Source organism: Abramis brama (genome assembly GCF_963993115.1).
Source record: "Abramis brama genome assembly, chromosome: 6".
Classification (NCBI taxonomy): Eukaryota; Metazoa; Chordata; class Actinopteri; order Cypriniformes; family Leuciscidae; genus Abramis; species Abramis brama.
This window is the reverse complement of record NC_139968.1, coordinates 37,783,022-37,801,995: the sequence shown is the minus strand read 5'-3', so window position 1 is coordinate 37,801,995 and position 18,974 is coordinate 37,783,022. Positions and strand designations below refer to the sequence as shown.

The 18,974-nt window shown below is 36.0% G+C and overlaps 2 protein-coding genes and 1 long non-coding RNA gene across 6 annotated transcripts in view; 2 read left to right on the top strand and 1 right to left on the bottom strand.

Moving 5' to 3' along the window:
• Nucleotides 1-18,974, top strand: part of LOC311084841 (uncharacterized protein) — a 334,198-nt gene that overhangs the window by 39,858 nt on the left and 275,366 nt on the right. The window lies entirely within an intron of this gene.
• LOC311084881 (uncharacterized protein) lies at nucleotides 357-5,266 on the bottom strand. 2 transcript variants are annotated; one of them, XM_084117184.1, is made up of 6 exons: nucleotides 4,924-5,266; nucleotides 4,143-4,466; nucleotides 2,596-2,646; nucleotides 2,406-2,528; nucleotides 2,052-2,081; nucleotides 357-1,006 (listed from the first exon to the last, which is right to left on the bottom strand). In XM_084117184.1, exons 1-5 carry the CDS (start codon nucleotides 4,967-4,969, stop codon nucleotides 2,077-2,079), a joined length of 549 nt encoding a protein of 182 aa, XP_083973310.1. In that variant the 5' UTR covers nucleotides 4,970-5,266; the 3' UTR covers nucleotides 357-1,006; nucleotides 2,052-2,076. The 2 variants fall into 2 exon arrangements, with proteins under 2 accessions (XP_083973310.1, XP_083973311.1); XM_084117185.1 differs by lacking the exon at nucleotides 2,596-2,646.
• LOC311085494 lies at nucleotides 6,493-10,045 on the top strand. 3 transcript variants are annotated; one of them, XR_014606840.1, is made up of 7 exons: nucleotides 6,493-6,570; nucleotides 6,952-6,987; nucleotides 7,169-7,233; nucleotides 7,506-7,561; nucleotides 7,945-7,985; nucleotides 8,413-8,523; nucleotides 9,078-10,045. It is a non-coding gene; the product is annotated as an uncharacterized lncRNA (long non-coding RNA). The 3 variants fall into 3 exon arrangements; XR_014606841.1 differs by lacking the exon at nucleotides 6,493-6,570 and having other exon boundaries at nucleotides 6,860-6,987; XR_014606842.1 differs by lacking the exon at nucleotides 6,493-6,570 and having other exon boundaries at nucleotides 6,860-6,987; nucleotides 7,905-7,985; nucleotides 9,078-10,042.

The following is an 18,974-nucleotide window of genomic DNA, read 5'->3' as shown; positions in this document are numbered from 1 at the left end:
ACAATTGATTTTTACTGATATTTATATCAACACCAACTAAAATGTTTCATTAACAGCATCTCATCTCAACAAAATGTGTTAGTCATTATGGAAAATTAGCAGTATCCTTTAATTTTCACATTACTAGAACTTTCCACTTCCATCAGCGCTTTAATGGGACTGAGCTCTCATGTTAATCTGTCGTGTTCAGTAAATGTGTCTCTAGAGCATGAGTTGAATCTAGCAGGGCGTTGGACATTGATCTGTTTGTCAGAAGTCCACATCCATTACCTCATATTACTGAAGCTGTTGGCCGTCTCTGCTCTGGTCGTCTCATTCTTACAGACTCAACAAACCAGACAATAGCAGCGACAATATATTTTTGGTCAATTATTTATTATTTTATTCACTGAAGAAAATGTTTTGCATTAGGCTTAAAGCAGCAATACACAACAATCCAGAGCTGAACATTCTCTAATAAAATCATAAAAAAAAAAAAAAAAAGCTCACACAACAATGATAAATCACCCGTATCAGATTATTTAAATTTACATTCACAATCAGAGAGTAATATGGGCAGATTTACTTCAGATAACACAAAACAGAGATGAAATTAAGGGGAAATTAAGTGTTGTGTAGCATAAAAATAAGGCACAGTGTATATTATAAGCAAATAGAAATAAAAGTGGAGATTATCCCTGCAATAAAAGCGTCACATCAAAGAGCAAAACTGTCAGTGTGGCACAAACACACGTTTCTAGAAACATTTAGAAAGTGTTAAACTAAAGTGTCACATGTCATTCCTATATAGTCCATACATGACATTTCTCATCAGATATTTTGTCTAATAATTGCAGAAACATTAAGTGGTTTATCAAATATTCATTATATGTGACAGGTATGAAATTTGAGATTTTGAATAATGAAAAATGTCACATTGGTTTCGTACTGAAGCTGTTTGGAGAGTTGTCCTTTATCAAAGGACAGTCTGAGTTCTCTGGCTTATTTCTTCTGTGTTTAGTGGAATCTGACAAAAACAAGAAATGAAGAGACAGACCGATTAAAAATAAACAACATATGACACAAAAGAGCAGTGTTTTGGATGTACAGTCGGGAGTAAAGTGTTTTGAGTAATTAAATGTGTGTCACACAAAAACATTTGTTCAGAACACTAGCCGCGTTTCCATTACCCTTCAAATTGCGCAAATTGAAATCGCGAATTGAAAATACGCCCAATGGAAACACGTCAATTTCGCAAAAACTTCCATTTAAATGAAAAAAGTTTTCACGCTCGCATGAGGGGGTTTTTCAGGCAATTCGAAAAATAAATATTTCGCAAAACTGCAATTGAAACAGTTTTTGCGCATTTACAGGTCAGCTGACGCAGATGACGCGGTGTGTTTGGACACAATACGAGACAGAGTTCTTTATTAAATTAATATAAGACAAAAGAATTACAAGAATAATGGATTCTAAACCTCAAAGAAATGCCACAATCAAGAGCTTGAAGCAGAAATGAGGGAGAAACACCCAGAAACAGCTCATGTGCCGCTCTCAAAGTATAGGCTAAGGGTCTTTCCTTGCTTTGATTAATAATAACGGCCAGAGCAGTGGCTGAGATATAACCTACCAACGTCAGTTGCTTTGATTTTTGGGATGATTTATGGCGAAAGGAAAAAATTTTGTTTTAGTCGCATAACATCGGTTAATGGAAACGCCATCATTTCGTAACAATGTTTTATCGACATTTAGAAAAAAAAGAAAAAAAAAATTCGCTAAAGTTTTGTGCAAATCTGTAAGGGAAACACGCCTAGTGATGAATCCACTCAAATGGGAAGATCAGATATATTAGACATAAATTCCATATCAATACAATATTACTTAAGAACACTTTTTACTAAATATCTCAAGTTAGTGTCTTTTTTACATAACATATTTTGATCTTCATGATCAGATCATTTCACAATCTCACAATCCTTCATCAAAACAATTCACACACATTGCTGAAATAAGAATACATGTAAATAATAGTGATAAGTGAATGTATCAAGTGAAATATTTGAGTTACTTACCAGCGACAGTCACTGTCACAGAAGCTCATACTGTAGAAACAGAGAAATACGGAACATAAATTATAACAACAATAAAAAAATAAGAGAAATTAACAAAAGAAACACTAATCTTATGCTCAATATCTTCCTCCTGGTTTCTGTTCATTAAATCTTCATAATCTGTCATTATCACCATCATCTTTAATATTTGAGTATTAATGATAGTTATTTATAATGCTGCTGGATCAAGAACAACCTGATCAAAAACCATATACGATCACAAACACAAAGGCACAAAAAGGTTTAAACCTGAATGAGCATCACTACATTTTTACAATCTACAGCACAGTATTTATTTCTCGCTGTAATACTTACACATTTGTCCCTTTTTCCAGTAGCCATAGCCAAAGACACCACCAACAGCTGCAGCCACCGCCGCAATAACACCAACAACAATCCCTGCTATCGTACCTGGAGACGGACCTGGTTTTGGAACCACTGAAGAGAGACAGACATTAATGTAACACCACAACAACAATCCCTGCTTTCACACCTGAACACAGACCTGGATCTGGACCTGGTTCTGGAACTGGTTCTGTAACTGGTTTTGGAAGCACTGAAGAGAGACAGACAATAATGTAACACCACAATAACAATCCCTGCTTTCACACCTGAACACAGACCTGAATCAACTAAAGACAGAGAGTCATTACTGTAAAGCCACAGTGAAGGAGATCACAGAGCTGTTGGTTTGAAACAGATGATTCTAAACTGTAAAAAAACATTTTTTTTTTCATAAAACAAAGATAACTGAAGTGCTTTTTACAAGAAAATAAAATTTCTGATTTTCTACCAAAAAATTTCACACGTAATTCTGCGTGGTCCTTGAAATTTAATTTCTGAAATGATTAGGAATTTCTGAGTGAAATTTTTTTTTTTTTTCCCCAATGTGGTCAGGTGAGGGATCACGTTCTGCGTTATTATTGGCTATCACCACACGGGGCCCGTTCTTCGTACGTGGATAACTTAATTAGCTGGATTTCATTTGACATGATCCAGGATTGTTGGGTTCTGTCATATAGAAAGAGGTTTGTAAACTCAAACCTGCTCTGGAGCAGCTTAATTATTTCACAGAAACAAGATATCAGTTTTCATATTTTTAAGCGGAGGTGATACTTGAAGTCTGTCCCAGACCCTGCTACTGTCTTACAAGAGTATCTTAGTAATGAACCAGGGACAATAATCATTTTGTGGAAGCAGTGCTGTCAAACTTGAATTATTGCTGTCACGTAACAACAGATTTAAAATGAAATGTAATGTAAAATGAAATGAATCAGTCATGTTTTGTCAATCTTATCTGTTTGAGAGTCCCTGGGGTGTTTGTAATATATATATATATATATATATATATATATATATATATATATATATAAAAATTCACTGATTATTATTAAGATGTTTGTTTGCTAAATAAACTGCACCTGAGATGTCATATACAAGTTTGACTTCCAGCTGGTTTGTCAGAAAGAACTTTAACAAGCTCACTATTGAAAAACAACTGAATGACTATTATTTGGAAACCTGATTTTTTTCCATCTTAGGTCAGATTCAACTGTATTGTACGGAGTGCATCACAGAGCCAATGAAATACAGACATCTTCAGTTGTCTATATAGGTCAAATTCACTATAGGATGACCTCTGCACCCATGTCTAAATTCATTCCAACAACACAAAAATACAAAACGTCTCAAAGTTGTTTTGAGGGACACCATTCACTGATGGATGAATCATTTACCAACAAACCAAAAATCATGAATCTTTTGCTTTTACCACAGAATTTAAATAAATCCTATAATAATGAAGCAGTTGAATTAAATATCAAATGATCGATTTGTCAATTTTCTTGACAAATAGATGGATGGACATCAACATTATTATTTTAATTAAATGTCAAATTTTTTAACTGAAATACTTTGTAAATGTTTGCTGACAAACTATAAATGACACAGCTTGACCGTACAGATTTTGCATCTGTAAAAATGCAAATTTCAGAGATTTTAAATTGTTCATAGAGAGATAACTATGTAAATAACATTATTAAAAACTCTCACCATTGACATTGAATGTCTTCTGAGAGGGCCCTCTGGTACTGCTGATCTGTAGTTTATATTCTCCAGAGTCAGTGGTTTTGATGTCTGTGATCTTGAGATCTCCAGTCTGTTGGTTCGGCTGCAGTCTGCCTCCGTATGCCCCTTCAGTATCATCAAATACTGTGATCTTATTGTTGCTGTCACTACTGATTCTGAATATACGAGTTCCATTTAACCTCCACTCCATGTCATCACTACGCTGTATTTCAGTAACACCAGAGTTTAGAGTGACAGAATCTCCCTCCGTCGCTGACACTGTCTTCACTTCATCAGCACCATACACACCTGAAGAACAAACACAAACAGTTAGCTACTGAAACTTATAAAACACTCAGATTATGATCAGTGGAAATCTCTTGTGATTTGCGGTAGATAGTACGTTAAAATTTATGAATGTTGTTATATAATAACATTACAAAATAGCCTAAAGCAAATAACAGGGTTGCAAATAAATAGGAGTGTAAAAAAATAATAATATTTACTAGGCCTATATCTGGCTTCAACAACTGTGACCAATGCAACAGTTGAAAACATGGACACTGTAAATATTACTGTGAGCTGCCTGTGACTAAAGATATGTAATCATTGTTTTTTAACAATATACAAAAAGATGCGGTACATCTTGATAAAAGTGATCACGGTATAATGTAAATTTGAAAAATAAAGTATGGAAAAGAAAATGCGCATAGAAATACGAAACCGAAAGTGCACCAACTAGGCTATGTTAAAAAAACGGACTTACCCATCGCGAAGAATGGGAAAAGAACAAGTTTAAGTGCGCTCTTCATGTTGATGTAAAGTTGCGTGAATTTAGATGATCCGTAGAGTTATTAAAGTCCTGTTAGTGTTCGTCAGAGACCCGTTTCTGAGCCGCGCCCCCTCAAACTGAGATCTACAGTAAGAGCCGATTTAAAAAAGCGATTTACATAGAGACTATTTACACCGAATATCATTTGTTGGTGAATTATCTGAATGATTTCCACTATGCTGAAACATAAATGTCTATATTGCTTGTGTCTTTAACGAACAGCGAAAAGCAGCGCAGTGCAGTATCTAACATGGATGAACTTCCGTTTGTTTGAATCAGACACATGCGCATATTCACCTTATTTTCCATGACAACAAGGGCGACGCCATTTACGCTCATTTTGTCATCTTACTTCCGGCTGAAAGGACCTACCAGAGAATGTCCAGAGAATGTCTAATATGGCGAGAAGTTTCACTCTCACTACACTTCCGGCTTCTGAACTGGTTCCCAGCAAACACAGAACGTTCCCCTAACGTTCCCGTTTGGTTCCCATTTGGTTATTTTTTTGGGAACCAAACAAGAACGTTCTGGGAACGTTCCCTGTAGGTTATTTTTAGGATCTATGTTTATAACATTAAGGGAACGTTCCCAGAACGTTCCCTGTAGGTTATTTTTAGGTCTAAATTTATAACCTAAAGAGAACGTTCTGGGAACGTTCCCTGCAGGTTGTTATTTAATAACCTAAAGAGAACCTTCCCAGAACGTTCCCTGCAGGTTATTTTTAGGTTTAATTTTTATAACCTAAAGAGAACCTTCCCAGAACGTTCCCTGTAGGTTATTTTTAGGTTTAATTTTTATAACCTAAAGAGAACCTTCCCAGAACGTTTCCTGCAGGTTATTTTTAGGTTTTATTTTTATAACCTAAAGAGAACCTTCCCAGAACGTTCCCTGCAGGTTATTTTTAGGTTTAATTTTTATAACCTAAAGAGAACCTTCCCAGAACGTTTCCTGCAGGTTATTTTTAGGTTTTATTTTTATAACCTAAAGAGAACCTTCCCAGAACGTTCCCTGTAGGTTATTTTTAGGTTTAATTTTTATAACCTAAAGAGAACCTTCCCAGAACGTTTCCTGCAGGTTATTTTTAGGTTTTATTTTTATAACCTAAAACCTTCCCAGAACGTTCCCTGTAGGTTATTTTTAGGTTTAATTTTTATAACCTAAAGAGAACCTTCCCAGAACGTTCCCTGTAGGTTATTTTTAGGTTTAATTTTTATAACCTAAAGAGAACCTTCCCAGAACGTTCTCTGCAGGTTATTATTTTAATATCACTTAATTACTATTAACAGGCAGATTACCAACTGACAACGTCGTTAGTACGGTCCCCTAAGGTTATAAGATAACCAACAACGTTCAGATCTATTCGCAATAACTTTTTATTAATGATATTTTAAATTATGTTATATATTTTAATTCTATATGTTTATTTAAATGCTGCGTGACTTTGAAGTGTTTTAATGCGCATGCGCGTGATCAATCACTGGAGCACGTGCGCCGCCGCTGCGCGAGAGCAGATGGAGACGTCATCGACAACTGACAAACAACAAAACTCCGGTCTCTTGCTGTTGGTTTCACTGCTTTCAGGTAAGTTTAGACAACAAAATCTCACAAATAATACACACAAACGCCCCTGACACATTTCTTACGTGTAATTGACACGCTTCTGTTAAATATTTATTTAAAAAAAAATGGTTTTATGTCTTTGAAAAAGTCCGTTAGCATCAACGCTAGCTAACCGTTTTCAAAAGACAATGTTAGGCCTAAGTTACGTTAAGTTGAGGTCTTATTTATGAAAGTTTGGGTTTTTAAACACATATTTAGTGTAGATAACAGTTTTTGATAGTTTTGCTGGTAATTTGTCAATGGGAAGTAAGCTAATTTATTTAGGCTAACCTAAAAGAATGCACTGTATTGTTAACTTAATCAGTGACGTCACTTACCAATATTGCTAAAATGTGATTTCAGAATAGCGAGAGAAAAAATAAAACTCTACAACAAGGGGTGAGTTATTGTTTAATCATGATGATAATTCCATATGCATTTATTTCACAATATATTATCTTAAGATTTGTATATATTTATCTTTTATGCATTTCACCTCTGTTCTAGCTTGGTTCCTTGTAATAAACATATCACATGTAATATTTTTGGCTCTGTGACAAACAGCATGTTATGTTCCTAGATCATCATGCTGTGATGGCCTGCTGCACTCCCTGTCCAAGAAAATCTCTATGAACCATATGACTAGTAAGCAAAACCACCTCAAACATACAGTGCACTAACTGTTCAAAGGTTTGGGGTCTGTAAGATTTATGCTTTTGAAATAAGTCTCACATTTTAAAATCATTAACCCCAAGTTTTTTCAGTGAGATTGTCCTTGAGAAGCCTGTAAGCTAAATAATCAGCTAAATAATAGGCGACTAATACAATATTATAATGGTCATAGTTATAATAATTAATTTAACTATTATGATAACATGATATCCTGATGATTACTATATTTTATTTTATTTCTTTAGGTCTGTTTTGAATTATGTTGGCCAATGAGACTGACACCATACTGTCCAACTCAAAGGTATTTATGTATTTTTTTTATTGATCAATACTGAAATTCTTTGTACTTTTAAATGCGGTTCAGGGGGTCGACAACTTTAGGCAGTTATTTTTCACAGATTTATTTATTTAATGTTTATTTGACAGGGACAAATGCATAGAACATTGCTTTATAAAAAATACAAAGTAGATGCCATGCATACAGGTTTATAGCCATGACTAATTTGCAACCCCTAGATATCTTGGGCAGCTGTGGCTCATACTCTTAGCCTTTAAAAATGTTTGAATTGATATCCCCAATGCAATATCAGGGGGTAAATATATCATTAGAGTTCTTAAAGTTATGGCTTTGCTCTTGTTACCAGATGAGATATAATCCCTATTGTTTGGCCCTGTATTCTTCAGGACAAGACCTTGATGCCATCCACAGTCAGTAGATGAAGAAGGTGAGTTTAGCCGAATTCAGTTCTCTTTCACTTTTTTTTTACAGACACGTGCACGCAAAATGAAGTCAAAATGGCGAGTTTTCTCTTGTCTTGTGTTTTAAACAGAAAGAAAACGGATGCGTGTCATTTATATTAGTTCTGCGCATTCGTCTTAAAGGGACAGCAGCCTAACGTACCCGCAGCTGTTGGTGTCGCCAACGGTGATCAAACATCAAAAGAGAAAATGACTTGTAGCTTTAGCAAAGATACATTAATTTTATAGTTATCTTATTTTTACACTGAAGACTTATTTTACATTTTGATGAATCAATTTCTGTACCTGATAAGTTAGATTTAACTGAAAAACATAATGCACTGCTTATTTCGACTGTGTTTTTCTTCTATTGTATTTATCTATGCTTGTTATCTATTGTAATTTTCTATGCAGGTTCACTCCTCTACAAAATCCCCCCAATAGGGGTTATGCGGAGCGCCCAGCGGTTGAACCGGAAAGAGGTCTAAGCATTTCCGCTCTTCACTTCCGTACACATCTGCAGTGGTAGGTGATCTCTGAGTTTACTGTTAATTTTTTTACACTAAAATTACACTAAAATTCTTACTTCTGTTTTAATTAAAATGTCACGAAGGCTAAAATATCAGAAAAGGGAACATCCGAACAGCAGTTTTTGTTGTGTGCCGGTCTGCTCTATGTCGGGGAAAATGAGTAGTACAAATAGGTTCTGTACTCATAAAGTGACGTCAACATCAGCAGTAGCATTCGCCGTCAGGCAAGTGTTATTTAAATAAACTCCTGATGTACTTACAAACTTTCCAATGCCTCGTTTAATGAGTACAGAACCTATTTGTACTACTGTAGTAGTTTGGTACCATTCTGGGCATTATTAGTGGGGTAATTTACCAGATACAAACCTGGAGCCGTTAGCGCATGCACTAAACCATACGGCTGATATCTCTAAATAAACTCTAAATTTTTCAATATCGTGCAGCACTAATATTGAGCATATCTTAAAGTGAACCTGGAATGATAATTTGTGATACCAGATGAGATGTATGTATGATAGATTTTGAACTGTACTATTGTTTTTATTTCAGGTTCCAGCGGAAGGCATCAAGGCATCAGACGTTGGCCTGGACAGATGCACCTGTAAACTACACCGACCTTTGCTTTTGCATGGATGGCTGATTATTACCATGTTCTGTGATGGTTTCATTATAGCAAAACTGAGCACCTGTGACAGTGGAATTTGTAGGTGTAAAGTCACAGAGATGAAAAAAAAAAATTGATAGCAGTTTCAAACTTTTTTTCACTTTCTTTCTAATAAACAACACAGCAGTTACAGGTTTTCAAATTCTTCATTGGAGGTGAGACTTATACATAAAAGGTAGAGCGAATTCGCAGGTCAGAGTTCACTAGACTTAAATATTATTTTCTCTGTTTTTTATTTGACTTCAGAGAGAGAGGCTTAATGGGTATCCTTACCCCTATATAAAACATTCCTTTTTTGATTTGTAGTCTGAAATAATAAATAGTGCAATATAAATAAATGCAATGTAGTGTTTTGAAATATATAAATTTTTCTATACACATTGATGCTGAAATATCTGAATAAATACATGATACCAGCAGCGCTCGTGCTCTCATATCTCCTACAGCTTGTGACACACAATCTTACCTCTTACCTTTTCATTTGCTCCAGATGAATATTAATGCCATTACAGGGCTTGAATTTTGGCATGGGATTGTGTGTCCATGTAACACGTTGTCTTTTTATTTTATTGTTAAATTTGCAGATGGTGTTGGGAGTTTAAATGTTTTGAGCGGTGTAAAGATTGGCACATTCATGTATATTGTATATAAATAAATACTTTTTCAACTTTTTAGCCGAAGTTATAGGCTACAGTTTGCAAAAGATAGTTTTAATTAAAATGTTTGTGCAGTTTTATTTATTGAAATATTTTCATGTTTGAAATATTAAATGTAAATTACTGTTCCTGAATACATTTTGCTAACGCTGTTTTTAATGACTTATTTTAGGTTGAAAATTAAACAATGAATCAACAAAAACATGGATTGTGTGCTGATTTATTTAATACAGTTAATACAAACTGATTGATTTACTTATTAATGATAGTTTCTGTAAATTCAATTTATTGTAATAATATATTCATAGGATTCTTAAGTGTTTGAACAATAAACAATGTAGAATATGTTTGTAGACCTATAATTTGTGTACAGGCATATCAGGATGTGTAGACGTTAGGAGAACCTTCCGGGAACGTTCTGGGAACATTTCGGCAACGTTCCGGGAACGTTCCCCTAACCTTCCGGGAACGTTACGAGAACCTTGCGGGAACGTTCTGGGAACCTTTCGGCAACGTTCCGGGAACGTTCCCCTAACCTATAGGGAACGTTCTATTAACGTAAAGAAAACTTTCCTGGCTAACCAATAGGGAACGTTCTTGGGAACGTTCTGGGAACCAAAAACTAACGTTCCCAGAACGTTAAATTGTTAGCTGGGTTGCAGTTCCACTCTGATTCCATATGAGGGCGCTCACAGGACGAGTGCAGAATGAATGGAGGTCAATGGCGGTATACCCCTCAAAATCCACTTTTCTCAGGATATAATTTTTTGTCTAGTAATTTGAATGTTGTATTCGAAAGGAGATGCAAAGAAATTACACATTGCTGGGTGTTAGATTTTTTAGAGTCACTTATTTGCTTTAAAAAAGTCTTTCAAAATGTCAATGACGTCAGAATGCTGACGTCATTAGCAGAATGCTAGCGTGTTATGGGCAACAACAACTCAACCTGTAAAATCAAAACGACATAAGTACTCGTTCATTCAACTTTCGACCTAAAACCCATGTTGAACTTGCAAAATCTACAATCACATCTGAGATTTCTCAACGGCAATCGGGTGAAAGAGACAAATTTAGCCGTCTAGCCCCATTGACTCCCATTCATTTTGCACTCATGGCGAGCGCCCCCAGTGGAACTCTGGTGGTACTACAACCAAAATTCGGTACAATAGGGCTTAATAGGGAGTGGACAGGCTCTCCGTAGACGGGCTCTGGAAGCACCCAGTGTTATCAGTTTCGAGCTCTCTGCAGTAATGAAAAACCCGCGCAACTCACGCAACTACAGTAACTCGTCACTCTACACTGTCCCTACTGGCCTGGAGCAAACACTACACAATTCACTTTAAGTCAGGAAAATTCACATTAAAAATAAAACAATTGGGATACTTTTTTTTTTTTTTTTTAAATACAATCACTTGTTTCAAATAAAAGACAATAATTGTGAATATTCTTAAAACACAAATACAACACTTTTGTGGTCGTCACAACAACATACCGGTAAACAAATCAAAAATATATTTTAATTAAAAAAAAATCTCTGAAAAAAAACATCTCACCAAAAAATACATTAATACAAAATTATTACATCGAACAACAAACATAATCTTTAAAAAACAATTTAAATGTCACAACATACTGGTAAATAAATCAAAAATATATTTTTATATATATTATCCCAGTTCAAACCCATGCCCACTTTGCCCATAAATGTACCATGCAGGACCCATATATGTGTTCCCAGTTCAAACCCATGGCCACTTTGCCCATAAATGTACCATGCAGGACCCATATATGTGTTCCCAGTTCAAACCCATGGCCACTTGGCCCATAAAAATTCTATGCAGGACCCATATATGTGTTCCCAGATCAAACCCATGCCCACTCGGCCCATAAATAAACCATGCAGGACCCATATATGTGTTCCCAGATTAAACCCATGCCCACTTGGCCCATAAATAAACCATGCAGGACCCATATATGTGTTCCCAGTTCAAACCCATGCCCACTTGGCTCATAAAAATTATATGCAGGACCCATATATGCATTCCCAGTTCAAACCCATGCCCACTCGGCCCATAAATATGCCATTCAAGACCCATATATGTGTTCCCAGATCAAACCCATGCCCACTTGGCCCATAAATATGTCATGCAAGACCCATTTATGTGTTCCCAGTTCAAACCCATGCCCACTTGGCCCATAAAAATTCTATGCAGGACCCATATATGTGTTCCCAGTTCAAACCCATGCCCACTTGGCCCATAAATATGCCATTCAAGACCCATATATGTGTTCCCAGTTCAAACCCATGCCCACTTGGCCCATAAATATGCCATTCAAGACCCATATATGTGTTCCCAGATCAAACCCATGCCCACTTGGCCCATAAATATGTTATGCAAGACCCATATATGTGTTCCCAGTTCAAACCCATGCCCACTTGGCCCATGCTTGTCCCTTATGGGGCCCATGTAATCAGCTCATATGGGCTTCCTATGTGGGACTCGTACTACAAAACCTACATGGGACCCGCTGATTTCACCCAGCCAAAGCCCATGCCCACACAGTACCCATGGAACCCGTAGTTAACCCATCTGGGCCCCACATGTCATTGCTGGCTGGGATAGCCTACAACTTAGTTTGATCATTTTTGTTGTTGTTGTTGTTGTTGCTTTTGCACATTTTATATTATGAATAATATTGAATAACTTCACTGTAACACTCCAAATTCTGCTTACACTGCTCTCATGCTGGTTAAAGACTTAGTTTGGCACGCACATAAAAAATAGGCCTAAGTAACTCCCATCCTAAAAATTTCCCATCACCACATCCATTTAGGGGCTCCGTAACTTTCTGAGCTGTATGATGTTTTTGGTATTTTACAGTAGGCCTATACATAGTGCAAAAAGTATTTCATAAATTATGAAAACTTTTTTTATTTATCAGCAAATAACTCAGCACTACTTTGGAGATAATCAAATTTACAAATTCGTTGTAATGTTCTGACTTTAAGCTTTAAAATGCCCCCTTTTTTGTGCTGATCAAGGCAGTAGTTTTGAAAAATATGATTATTAATATTTTTCATAGCTAGGTGGCGCCCATGGTCGGTACACTCCGTTTTAGAGGGACCACTCAGCGCTCGTTAAGAGTTGATCCAAATAGACGCATTAAAAAGCTGATTGTCTAAGCTTTAAAATGATACATATTTTGTGTTGTTCCATTCAGTGGTTGCTTATACCGCCGGCGATACCCTTCAGGTTTATAGGGTTAATTATCTATATCCCTTTGAGCTAATTTGCTACAACACTTATGATGACAACAAAGCTGTTAGAAATTATATTTAAACTGAAATTAAATGAAAAACTTATAACATAAAGTTTGCTGACTCTACTTGCTGTCATCATGTCTTTCTATCGCCGTGATAAATGAACCAATCAGAGGCCTTATACTCTGAGCTGTTTCTGGCTTTCAGAAAGCGCAGCTGGTATGTGTATTGATACTGTGGGAAATGACGTGAATTGAAATTTAAATATATTGTTATATGCAGATATTCAGAATCTGAGGAAAAAAAAGTAGGCTATATGACACTAGCTGTTATATTTAAGAAATGGGTATATTTTTCAATTATTTTACTGAATCCCTACTCAGGATGGCATATCATCATTATTTAAAAATTTCTCTTCTCCTGTACCAGAAATAGATTCACTCACATTATGGTTTAGTTAGCGTATCACACAATAAATACACTGTGAGTTTGGACTGAAACTGACATTGAGACAAAGAACATGTTAATTACATAAACCAGTCAATTCAAAACTGCAGACAAACAAACAAACAAACAAAACAAAAACAAAATAACTAAATCCAGGAAACAGTCTATTTAGGGCTGGGTGATAAACAATATCATAGAGATTTCTAACAAATTTATGTCCATTTCGATCATACGCTCTGGACCTTTTTCCTCAATATGGATTGATCAAACAGCAGAAATAAACACAACAACAGCCAGTCGGTGCATGTTGCAAAAAAGTCTGCATATTATTATTGTATACTTAAATGTTCTTTCCCAAAGTAATAATAACAATAGTGTTATTTTTAAGGAATATCATACAGCCAATATATTTTTTCATCCATGTTTTAATTTCAAACAGGGAAATGTTTTTTTTTTTTTTTTAAGTTTAATTAAATTGCTAATGTTGTATTTATTAATTTCATTAGATATCTATATTTGATTCTAAATTATTTAGCTATTAAATCAGAAAAAAAACAGAATTTAGGAAAAAATAAAATGAATTTGATGGGGCCCCTAAATTAAAGGTTATCTTGCTCTGTGTCACGATCATCGTCACTGTCTTCTGTTAGTTTCCGTCAGCACTACAGTTCCCATCATCCTCTCCGGCTCACCTGCACCTCCTCTACCATTACCCGCACCTGCCAGTCATCATCGTCATCGTGGTCTTCAGCTGTTGTCTCGTTATCATCTGTGTATGTATTTAAGTTCCCTTCATGTACTTGTTGTTGATTGTTTGTGTTAAGTCACGCTGTTCCGCACCTGTTAACTAATCGTTGTTGGAATAAAGCTTCTTGTTATATTGTTACCTGTTGCCTCCGCCTCCATAGTCCTCATTGAGTCCAAGTGTGACACTCTGTGGAGAATAAGTGAACAAACAAGTTTACATTCATTCTCAAGATATAACAAACATGTGGAAAGCATTTATTTCCCTTATTAAATGAATATCATGATAAATATTTATATTGTATAATAATATGATAAAGAATATTGTGGTAACAATTTTGGCTGTATCGCCTAGTCTAGAAAAAAAGTCTAGTTTTTCAGTAATGTCACAGTAAGAGCAAACCATCCAGGAATGAGACAGACAGAACACCCTAAAACCAGCAACAGAGACAGGTGAACATCGGGGAGGAGAGGAAGAAGTCCATATAAGATCATAAAATGACAAACGAAACATCGTAAAGTCATGAACATGCAGTGCCATTTGGACCAGGGCATTTGGGACAAGGTCAAATTTTGTACCATTTCTAAAGTAAAATCGTGGCTTCCAGAAGGACAACAGAATAATTGTCTATTCAGCAAACTCTCAAACACAACGAGTTTGATTTTTGAATCAATAACCATGTGCACTTAAAGATGTATTCAGTCTAGTTATTTATTCCAGTGCAAGATTATTTCTGATTGCTCAACAGCATCAACACAAGGCACATCCTAATGAGAAAAAAGATCACTGTTGTGAAACTGAACTACAGTGTCAACACACTGACTACACTCATTCTCACTCAGCCGAGACACAGAGACAGAAGTAGACTGTACTACAGTTCACTAAAGCTCAGTCAAACGCCAGAGAGCTGAAGGAAGAAAATGGTTAAAGAAAAAACATTAGTTTTTTTCTGTCTGTGCTTTTGTCATCTGGTTGGTGAGTCACAAAACTTTGTTTATGCACTGGTAGTTAGTAAAGATCAATCTAACACTGCTAAAATCAGATCAGATGTGATCTTGCTTTTATTCCCAGATATTACTATGAAATACAGTCTGGATTCATGTTTGTGATTTGATTTCACATCACATATTTACAGATTTAGTGCATTAGTCTCATCAACATTATTCATTTATTTATCAATTATATTTGTCTCATTGTCCTGTTAAATTACGATACGATACGAAACAGAATGCCAAACACGTTATTCACATTTTAAGGTTTAAAGTGTTTATATTTCCCAGTTATTTTTGTGGAGCTGTAATGAAAATGTAAGATATATGAAGATGAATTCAGATATCTGTATTTTGTAAAACTCAAGTTTTATTAGTTAAATCGTTATTAAACTTAACATTAATATGTGTGAGTGAGAGACTGTTTGTGTGTGTTCTTCAGGTGTGTTTGCTGATGAACTGAAGTCAGTGTCAGTGATGGAGGGAAAATCTGTCACTCTAAACACTGATGTTACTGGAATACAGAGAAATGATGTGATAAAGTGGACATTTGGAACTAACGGGCCTCTTATAGCTAAAACCAGTGGAGAGAACAATACGATCCTTGATGTTTCTGATGTGAGATTCAGAGGCAGACTGAAGCTGGACGAGAAGACTAGATCTCTGACCATCATGAACATCACAACTGAACATACTGGAGTTTATGTAGTTGAGATCAGCCACAGAAGCTCACCGACTACATACAGATTCAATGTTACTGTCTATGGTGAGTTATTAATTACAGCTCACTCTATTATATATGACAGATTCTGCATATTTATTGACACAATTCTTCTTTATTCTGGAAAAAAAGAGAAGAGTATTAGTGATTTTTTTCACAACCTCTTTGACACATTTTTCTATGACACTGTAATTCCATGAGACATGCCTCTAAATTCTGGTAGTGTCATAAATAATTACTCACAAAATTCCTCTTACTTCTTTCATACTGTTATAGTTTTTCACATTAAACTTGTAAAGCTCACTCTAAATCAACATGTCATGCAAGCATGAAGCAAATTTTTCTGATCAGAACAGCTGATCATCGTTTGACATTTAAGAGGTCACTGTATAAAAATATACTTTAAGTTTCAAACCTCAAAACTTCCTCCTTACAAAAACGTACTGAATATTTTGAAACAAAGCTGCAGCAAAAACTTGTTCTCTACTTCCTCCACACTACATTATGACATTACACTATGAAACAGCATTACACAGCACAGGACCATCTCCACAGTAAAACATTATTGATTTGACCACTGATGCCCAGTATAAGAACAAACAACTATTCCTATACACACCAAACGGTCTTAGGAGTTATTCAAACAAGACGTTTTTTTTTATCCATTTCCTATATAATCGATAGTCTATGATAATACATACTAGATTGCCAACTTAGATTGTTTTTTCCCCCAGTGAGTAGTGTCATATACAACAGTATTCAACAGGCTTCTATTAGTCATGTTTACTTTAAAGACTTAAGAACCAGGGCCAAAACCAAGCTTTTCATTCAGATGGTCAGACAAAGGGTGAAAAATGTATTACGAAATTAATTATGAAACAAAACAATGAGTTTATCATCACAATAAACTCTCACTGACTGACATCGCAATACACTTTTATAGTGCTGCTGATGTTTCATAGTGTTTGTAACAGATCTACTACTTTCTCCTCACTCACACTCATAACTGTCCCTCTTCAGCCGCTCCAACACCAGACCCACCCTCTACTTCACGTCCTCCCTCAGGTCCAAATCTGATAGCACTGATTTCTGCATCTGCTGTTGGATTTCTGTTGCTTATTGTTGCAGTCGTGATTTTCTTCATCTACAGGAAACACAGAAAAACAGACCAACAGGGCAAGTGTTACCTACCACTGTTGGCACAGCTGTAAAAACATATTAAGTGTTATAATTAAAGAGTTTACATTTTAATAATACAGCTCAAATAAAAGGGATTTTGTATGATGAAAATTGATTGAGTGATTAATGTTATTGATTTATTGCATCTATTATTATTTTTGAAACAGTTGAGGCCCGCGAGGAAGAGATCACTTACGCTGACACGACATTCCACAAAAGAAACGCACCGAATCCGGTAAGATCGTGTCACATTTAAAGTCATATTTAGATGTTTAATAGTTTTTCCATATGAGTGGGAATGGTTATGCTTCCCAATAGAACTATTGGTTTTAATTATTTAGGGTTATTAAAAAACAGGTGACACCAACACCTGACATGTTTACACCATGCAGGCACAACTGTTGCGTCACACCACATCACAACAGCTTGAGACTGAAAACATTTCTCAATGTGGTTTCTTCTCTGTACTTGTGTTCTTGAGAAACGTCCTCAGTCGCTGTCCAAGTACTGTTCCAATTCAAAGTTCACATCTAGCCAAGTCCAGTTCAAATGTGTTCTCGATCCGCCTCTTTTATCGAGGATATATCGAGAGGTGAATTGTGCGGACTTTAGGCAGCCATGTATCCCAGAATGCTTTCGGTGAGCGCCAATAATGGAGGAGAAAACCCACATAACTATTTCTAAATTCTAGTGCTATTTGTGTCACGAAATGTAGTTTTATGTTGTTGTTTTTTTCAGGTGAGAATGTAGGTGTTTAAGGCTACATCTACGTTAATCCAGATAGATTTGAAAACGGTGTTTTTGCTTCAAAACATCCTCTGTCCACATTAGCATTTTCAAGTGCTTTCCAAAAGTTTCTCATCCACACTGAAACAGTTAAATTCACCTCACTGCGTGTGTCTCGTATAAATGCTCATGGAGATGATACAGACTGAACAAGACAAAATAAAATTATCATGCAATTCTTCTGGCAGGATCATTTTATTTAGCAAAATATCTCAGCATTCACTAATGCGTCCAGGTCGCACTCACTCTAAACGCAACGTCTAAAACGCAACCTCTCTCATGTTTTGCCTGTAAATTTCATCTATGCAGGACTTTGATATGAAGAGTGAGCAAAGTAAATTGTGAAAGTGAATTGCACTTAACAGGCACAATACCAACATATATATATATATATATATCTTTTCAATATGTGTCACGAGTCACGACTCAACATGTGTCAAAATACAACATGTGTTTTTAAATACTTAATCTTTCACAGTTCAAACTACAGCGCAAAAAAAGGCGTAAGCCGTTTTTCCCCCAAAAAGCTCAGTGTGGACAGAAGGCAAAGAAAGATGTGTTTTCAACCGAAAACGTATCACAAGGCCTAAAGCTCAAATCTGTTGTTTATTTATAAAGATATCACCTATTTGAAAGTCTGTCTACACTGACTGGAAGTAAAGCTGCCTTTGCACCATTTCTGATATCTGCATATGATTGTTGCATTTTGCACCCTAGTGGCAGTCCAAGCAGTGCCTTTGGCGATACGTGTGTGCATCAAGGCAAACCAGTAAACCTTGGCAAACGTGTGTTTTTAGGGGCAGTTGTGGTTAGAAAGTCAAACTTGTAACCCGAAGGTTGCTGGTTCGATTCTCAATACAGGCCCCCTTGAGCAAAACACCTAACCCCCAATCACTCCCCAGGCGCCACAGTGAATGACTAGGTGGGTGGGTGTATGTGTGTCCATGGTTTGTAGTGTGTGTGTGTGTAGTGTGTCTTCAGTACTCGCTGCAGAACT

Bases quoted from the DNA above. Each gene is read 5' to 3' on its own strand.
- LOC311084881 (XM_084117184.1), bottom strand. From the start codon at position 4,969: ATGAAGAGCGCACTTAAACTTGTTCTTTTCCCATTCTTCGCGATGG. The intron at 4,467-4,923 runs GTAAGTCCGTTT...TTTGTTCTTCAG, and splicing joins TTTCCCATTCTTCGCGATGG to GTGTGTATGGTGCTGATGAA. The intron at 2,647-4,142 runs GTGAGAGTTTTT...GTCTCTCTTCAG, and splicing joins GAAGACATTCAATGTCAATG to TGCTTCCAAAACCAGTTACA.